The following is a 7,848-nucleotide window of genomic DNA, read 5'->3' as shown; positions in this document are numbered from 1 at the left end:
CTAGGAACAGGGTTTTATATCTAGGGTGGGATATCAATCTGCCCTTGGAATTTGTTAATATCCTTAGTAGGGACAAAAACTGATGTACTTGTTCTTTTCTATGAATGAATTCTCGTTGTTAAAGAGAAAAAAAAGAAAAAAAAGAAAAAATTGTTTTCAGTTGTACTTCGAAAAATCAGTTCATTGGTCAGTTGATCAATAAAACTCAAGCCCAAACATAGAGAAATGTTCATCTCTCCATGGGTTTGGCCCACAACCCTCTTTTTTGGGCACAACCCATGAAAAGTTGGATTTAGCCATATGTTAATCTCTCTTTTAAGTTTACCAAAATTTTCCAGTTAATGCTAGCAAACGAAATGATGCGCAGTTTTGCTTTGAGTTTTTATAATATAAAAATGTATTTTTCACAAGTCTGTATGTGGATGAAAACCGCATTTTTTCGTTTTCAACTTTTTCCCTTAGGAAAAATAATATATTTATATCCTTAAAATTGTGCGTTGGCTGTAAAAATAATTTTCTACCCTTTGGAAAAAAAAGTAAAGAAATTATAAATTAGGACTAGTTAATTAGATCCAAAACACCCTTTTATCGAGTTAGGAAATGTTTTCCAATGTTTGATTAGAGACGAAAGACAGTATTGTTATTATTTTAAAGAAATCTGCAAAACCTAGCCTAATGAAGGAAAGCTCTCAAAACGAGGTGTAAAATTATCAAATGGTGAAACAGATACGTGTCGCTGATCCTGTTCAGGTCTCAAGAAGAGGTTGCTTCTTGTCGTCCCATTTGTCCAAACGCTTCCTGGCCTTCTCAACCTGCAAAAAAATAAATAACAAAAAATAAATAAAATAAAATAAAAAATAATAATTAATTTAAAAAAAAAAAACAAATGAAAATATCACCATCGATCAGTCATGATGATCCTGAATGTGATAACAATGATGCCTCTCAAATTTGAAAAACGTTAATTTGTCATCATTGTTATCAATGGGATTTATTTATTTGACAATTTAAATGACTGCTTAGAAATGCTCATTTTTTTAAGTTAAGTTTTTGGAATAAATATTCTTATATAATTAAAAGCAACTACTAAATAATAATTATGTAAACAATTGTTCTATAAATAATTAATGATAATAATCATTAATGATAAATAATAAAATATAAATTTTATTTTAAATTTAAAAATCAAAATGTGAATTTATAATGAGATTTGGATATCTTTTGTATACCAATATATATATATATATATATGTAACGTTAGATAATATGTTGTTTGATTAGACATGCACACTATGATACATACTTAATATGTACTTTAAAGAGCTGTTGGGTATTATAATAAACAAATGTACTTGATTTAACTGACTTGTAAATGATAACTATCATTGTAACGTTAGATAATATGTTGTTTGATTAGACATGCACACTATGATACATACTTAATATGTACTTTAAAGAGCTGTTGGGTATTATAATAAACAAATGTACTTGATTTAACTGACTTGTAAATGATAACTATCATTGTAAGGATATCATGGAATACCAACTATCATTGTAAGGATAACATGGAATACTCATCTCATTATCTCTACAAAAAAAATGAGCATTATCTATTGGATTTTTAGCCATTATAAATTGTTATGGCTAAACTGTTTTTTGGCAACAATAAATAGTTTTTAATCACAATAATTAATTTTAGCTTCAAAAATTGTTGTTTAAAATGTCGTTAAAAACTTTTACCCGCATTATATTGGCTAAAAACTTCTAATCATGGAATTATTAGCCACAACCTAATAACGGCCTCTAATGTAGCTAAAAATATTTAATCATAAAATAGACTTATAGCCATTACTTTTATCGTGGTTGATACTTTGTTCTTTGGTAGTGTATGTATTTTTTTTTTTTTTTTTTAAAGGGTCGTGCAAAGGGTTGAACCATTTGAAGCTCATGTTATATGTATATATTTAAAGAAAAATGTTAGGAAAAAACTAGCTAGGTATGTACCTCTTGATCCCAATCGGTGCAAAAAGTGACCCAAATCAAAATGAGAGTCTGCATGACGGTGCCACCAATCATTCCAGTCCAAATTCCCTTAGCACCAAGATCGAACTTAAACCCAAGCACGCAGCCTAATGGAATTCCTACCACATAATAGCATCCCACATTCACATACGCCACAAATGCTTGCCATCCACATCCCACTGCTACCCCTACATTATTCATTAACCCCATATTTTTAACTATCCATTAAATAATATTAGAATTACAATTTAAATGTTATTAATTACAGACATATGCCAATTGAAATGATTAATCATGTGTACTTACTTCCCCAAGGGTCACTGTGTGCCCTGGATCACGAGGCATATATGCATCAATATTTACAACACATGCGTAAACATTTGTTTGTCGTACCCAAACAAAAGTGTAAAGTTTTTTTACACATAAATTGCCAATCACAAGCAAATCATTACCAACAAGGTACATTATATATATATAGATATATATATATATATATATATATGTATACAGTATGCATGTATGCATGTGAATTGACCAATTAATACGTTGTCCAATGACCTAGAGGACTCACTGTACTATTGGTAGAAGGAGCTGAAAATCTTTGGCTGCCTCTGCCTTTTAACCCTTCATTTGCATATATTTACAAATTTCCTCATATGGGATTTAACTTGTTATGTAGGGAATTGGTTTCTTTATACCAATTTTTATCACAGATCAACTGCTTATGGACGAAATGTACATGTAGTCAATAATGACCCAGCAGTACATAATTTGCCATTATATATATATATATATTGTATATTTCACAGTTGAAAGAATCTAATATGGATCTAGGGTCATGTAACTTTACAGTTGTTTTCGGCAGTGAAATGCATGTTCGTCGTGTAAGCATGTATTTCCATGTGTATATATCATATAAATGGCTTAATTAATTTCTTTATTAATATACATCCAACTAACAATTCCGTGCAATAAATGTTTAAACTAAACCTGACCTATATTAATTAGTTACCTATCCCCTTTTTTTCCTTTATTTTGGACGTACATGGATAAAAGTACCTAACCCTTAAGTAATTAAGGTGAATCGATAGTTCTAATGTAGCCATATATATATATGCAGTTAAACTTTTGTCTCATTGACAATATTATATATATATATATATATAAATATATTCTAACTAATCGATATATATGTGATAGAATCAGCTTTATTTTTCAGTGTTAATACATCAATATGTTAATAAAATGTAGGTAGAGTAGCATATATATATATATATATATACACTATCTGTCATGTTAATAAACAAGACTTATATATGATATGATATCTTAAATAATAATTATTAAAGGGTTCATTTTTAAAGTTTTAATATAAAAAATAATAAAAATAAATATTTCAATAAATTTACTATATAAATTGATGAATAATAAAACTTATATATATATATATATAGTTAATTTAAGTACGTAGTAATTCAAATGAACTTAATTAATTACCAGACAAGACTGGTTGAACACCATTGAGAATGAGAGAGACAGCAAGGAAAGGACAGAGGTCCGACACCGCATTGGCAACGGTCTCACCAGCAGTGAAGGCGTAGCTGATGACATGGCGGAGAGCCAGCACCACAGCGGCTTCTATTACAGCTATGGTGAAAGATATCAAAGTCACTACCAAAACAGAGAATGCTGCTGATTTGGGATGTCCAGCTCCAAGCTCATTGCTCACCCTCACACTGTTGTTTCATTTTTTCTATTTATATGTTAGATATTATTGCAAATGAATCTAATTATTTTATAGCATATCAAATTAATTAGTAGGAGATTAAGATAATAAATAATTAATTAGTTTAATTCCATACGCAATGTTGATCAACTTGCATGCGTACCTTGCAGCTGCATTGAATCCGACTGAAACCATGAACAGCAAGCCAAGTATCGCCATGCTGCAGCATGAGCATCACATATACATGTCGTTATATATTCAATAAATTAATTGTCATTCTTGATTTACTCACATATGTTTAAAAGTTTAAAATATATAAATTTATGTCTATATAGTTTATTGAAGTTCTCTTATGCAAAATTTTGGAGAAAATTTGTATAATATTTGTGACCTATTATCGGTAATAATTTGATTCCGGATAAAAAAAAGGAAAAAAGTCCAGAATCCTGACAAGTAACATATATATATATATATATATCGCATATGATCATCTTGAAGAAATTAAGTTCTGACAGGAATATATATCTCCAACCGCACAGTATATGCCATGAACAATTTTGCGGTCCAGATGCTCATGCTGAATTAATTCATTGCCAAGAAAGCAACTTTATTTATTCCTTTCTTCAATTTAACGAATAAAAGCATATTAATTAACCCAGTTTCGTTCCTATATGTGTGCTTCTGCGGCAGATCAATTAGACATTTAGACAATATACAAGGTAGCCATCCAAAAGAAAAAAAATAAAAATCTTCATTTAAACTATGCCTAATTAATCAAATTAATTGAGTCAAGAATTATATATGCTGAAAAAATTATTCTAAAAAACAAAGCTCAATATCAATATATTATATATACATATATATATATATATATATGTAAGAAGTAAATATCATGAGCTACCATAGTACATTATATCATATCTGTATTAATTATGAGCGATGAAGACCATTGAGAAAGAGAAGGGGAAAAACAAAAGGGAAAAGAACAGAGAGGTGATAGAGACCAATTTTCTTGGTTTTTAAAATCATGATTGGGGAAAAAAGAAAAAAGAATCCAAATAATCATAACTAAAAAAGTTTGGAAATAATACTTTTCTTTCACATTAATAATGATTCCATATATATATATATATATATATAAAAACATCCTACAATCTTACATACTGAATGCAACCGATATGGAGTATAGAATTCTATTCCCTCTTATAACTCCACTTGTTAAAAGTTATAATTTGTAAGATACTTTTCCCAGTAAAAAAAAAAAAAAAAAAAAAAACTTGTAAGATACTTTTAAAAAACTAGAATACATCATATTCTATGATGTGTCTCTTTCAATAGTTATGGGGGAATTTTTCCGGGGGACCATTAAACTGCATTAATCTCTATTACAATGCCATGCATATATATATATATATATATATATATGTACACATCTATATATATACATCTATATATATATATATGCACACATATATGCAAATGGGAAAGCATTAGCGCTGGTCCAAAGGAGATATATGTATATGTATTGTTATTTTCATATGAGGACATCATTTGATTGCTTTAACAATTAAGATATAAAATATAACTTTCAACAACATAGTTTTAATAAAATATTAAAATATTAAAAGATAAAATTATTTGGATTAATACAAACCTCTAATGTATTGTAAATTTTCATTCCATAGAACAATTTAAAGACTCATAAAGGACATCAAGATAATTTTTCAATCAAGACTACCACGATATTTTAAAATTGTAGGAAAAAGTCTGAAGAGATATTTCAATATAACGCAACAATATGCCACGAATTAGCTACTAATAGATGAGAACACAAACTAAATGACAATATTACACCGTTGTGAACATTTTGCTACCAGTCAAACAGTTGGACTCTACACTACACCACTGACCAGGCAAGTATGATAAATACCATTAATATTGTACCACTTCATTTTCTTCATTCATAATATATTGAATGCGATTGATATCCTAAGAAAAAAAAAATTGCTATCCTTCCTTATTCAAATGGAATTATCAATTTAAATAATTATTAATAAATAATTCACTTTTTAAAATTTAAAATATATAAAAAATAACAAAATTAAATAACATAATTAAAATTCGATATATAATGTAATACGACGGTCACAAGAAGCAAGAGCCCCCAAAAGAATGGTTCTTAATGGCTTTCACAAAAGAGCAAAAAAATATTTTTATTTTTTTTGAAATCTCATAATTAATATATAAATAAATATTAAGAAGTAAAATGAAACACGTCTTTTTTTTGATGTAAAATGAAACACGTCTTTTTTTTCTTTTTTTTTTAACATCAAGAAGCAGAGGTACTTACCAAACGGCCAGAGAATTCAAAGCAAGTTCAGGGTCTTTCAGCAGGCCAGCTATTAAAACCAGTATCTGAAAATACCAAGTCTCTAAGCACAGCATCACGGCCGATGCGGACGACAGTTTCAGAAACTCCCAAAGCCCATGAAACGCCTGCAAGCTAAGCCCTCTCCAAGTTTCTTTACATTTCTTGCTCATCAAGATGTAAACCATCTGGGCCCCAACTATGATCCACCACGACAAGCTCAAGACCAACGACGCGCCGATCAGTCCCATCCCGATTTTGTACACCGCGATCCAGCTTAACAGAAGGTGCAAGACGAGCGTGGTGGCCGATATGTAGGCGCTGGGAGCCACAATGCTCTGCGCCTGGAGGAATTTTTGGATGGGGAAGTTCACAGCGTAAGCGAATACCTGCGGGATCAGACCGTAGACGAATACCGAAGCTGATGACGCCACGTCATTCGGTTCGCCGAGTAAGAGCAGGATTTGCTTGGAGAAGACGTAGACTAGCATAACTGGTATGGCGGTCAGGGTAAGGACGACCGTCGATCTTTGTAGATATATGCCTAGCATTTCGTATTTGTGGGCCCCGTACGCTTGTCCGCATAGAGTCTCCACCGCGCTTCCCATTCCTAGCTGCAGGATATTATACCAAAAAAAAAAAAAGACGTACGGACAAAATACGCTAACAGATTCCAATATCATATTATTACAAACGGATATATGTTAGGTTGTTAGATATGTACCATAAGACCATAGGCAAAGAGTTGGATGCCGCTGTTGCCGAGAGAAGCTGCGGCGAGCTGGAGATTACCAAGATGGCCGGCGAATACGCGGGTGGAAAGAGACATAGCGTTGTTGATCAAGTAAACCATGACGGCCGGAGCAGCCAGGTGGAAGAGGAGTCTCAATTCGATACGTGATGCCAGCCAGAGACGCTTCAAGAATGGCAAATGGGTTTCCGAGAGAACCTTTTCGAGCCGAGAGTCAATCCCATGTGAAGAAGCAGTTGGTGGTGGTGGTGGTGGTGGTTCGTGGTGGTCGGACATGGTTTGATGGAGAAGATCCTCTTGGGAGCCCATGATGATGATGGTGTTGATGGAGAGGAATGAAGGAGGAGAGAACAGGTGGGGGATGGAAGTAAAAAATGCCGCTATTTAATTTGAAGAGCTTGTATTGTAATATGAGCCTTTTTTTTTTTTTTAAAGAAAAAAAAAAACAAATAAATGGACCCCCATGGCATCTTCATTCGTTTTTCTTTTACTAATTGGAATCATTGTCGAGAAGACTGCAAATTTTTGTTTTGTTTTTTTTATTTATGTTTTAGACTAATCGTAAATTTCTCCTGATAATCCATCATTTTATATATTATTATTTTTTTAGTTTTTTTATTTACATATGCATGAGGCTTTAGTTAAAAAAAAAACATATATATGAAGACTTATTTTACACTAAACTTACTACCTCCTCCTATCAATTAAATATCATACATACTTTTGCAATTATGTCCGTGCAAGGTTAATTCACTGCACTGCATAGACAATCAATTATTATTATGCATATTCTTTTTTAAACAATAGATAATCAATTATCAAATTACTAATTAATAATAAATGAAATAAAATTGATTTAGTTGGTATATTTTTATATCCATATTTATGAGGTCGTATGTATAAAACACTAAAAAAATAGATTGAAATTATTATAAATGAGAAAATAGTTAATAATAAAAGGAAAAACAATGCTCTTTGAAG

The 7,848-nt window shown here is 31.0% G+C and overlaps 1 protein-coding gene across 3 annotated transcripts; it reads right to left on the bottom strand.

Moving 5' to 3' along the window:
* Positions 1–566: 566 nt before the first annotated feature.
* Positions 567–7,411, bottom strand: LOC107419518 (protein DETOXIFICATION 40). Of its 3 annotated transcripts, none has more exons than XR_009635413.1 (6): positions 6,099–6,744; positions 3,912–3,968; positions 3,520–3,758; positions 2,005–2,210; positions 680–812; positions 567–623 (listed from the first exon to the last, which is right to left on the bottom strand). XR_009635413.1 is itself a non-coding variant. In XM_016028262.4 (6 exons), exons 1-6 carry the CDS (start codon positions 7,174–7,176, stop codon positions 747–749), a joined length of 1,536 nt encoding a protein of 511 aa, XP_015883748.2. In that variant the 5' UTR covers positions 7,177–7,407; the 3' UTR covers positions 567–746. The 3 variants fall into 3 exon arrangements, 2 of the variants coding, with proteins under 2 accessions (XP_015883748.2, XP_048323315.2); XM_016028262.4 differs by adding an exon at positions 6,841–7,407 and having other exon boundaries at positions 567–812; positions 6,099–6,730; XM_048467358.2 differs by lacking the exon at positions 2,005–2,210 and adding an exon at positions 6,841–7,411 and having other exon boundaries at positions 567–812; positions 6,099–6,730.
* Positions 7,412–7,848: the final 437 nt, after the last annotated feature.

Source organism: Ziziphus jujuba, chromosome 1, assembly GCF_031755915.1.
Source record: "Ziziphus jujuba cultivar Dongzao chromosome 1, ASM3175591v1".
NCBI lineage: Eukaryota > Viridiplantae > Streptophyta > Magnoliopsida > Rosales > Rhamnaceae > Ziziphus > Ziziphus jujuba.
Note: the sequence above shows the minus strand (reverse complement) of the source record. Positions and strands in the feature narration are given on the sequence as shown.

Excerpts from the sequence above, each read along its gene's own strand:
- LOC107419518 (XM_016028262.4), bottom strand. The coding sequence starts at position 7,176 with ATGGGCTCCCAAGAGGATCTTCTCCATCAAACCATGTCCGACCACCAC. Across the intron at positions 3,969-6,098 it reads TTGAATTCTCTGGCCGTTTG|CATGGCGATACTTGGCTTGC; the intron begins GTAAGTACCTCT and ends CTCATGCTGCAG. Across the intron at positions 2,211-3,519 it reads TGTTCAACCAGTCTTGTCTG|GGGTAGCAGTGGGATGTGGA; the intron begins GTAATTAATTAA and ends TGAATAATGTAG.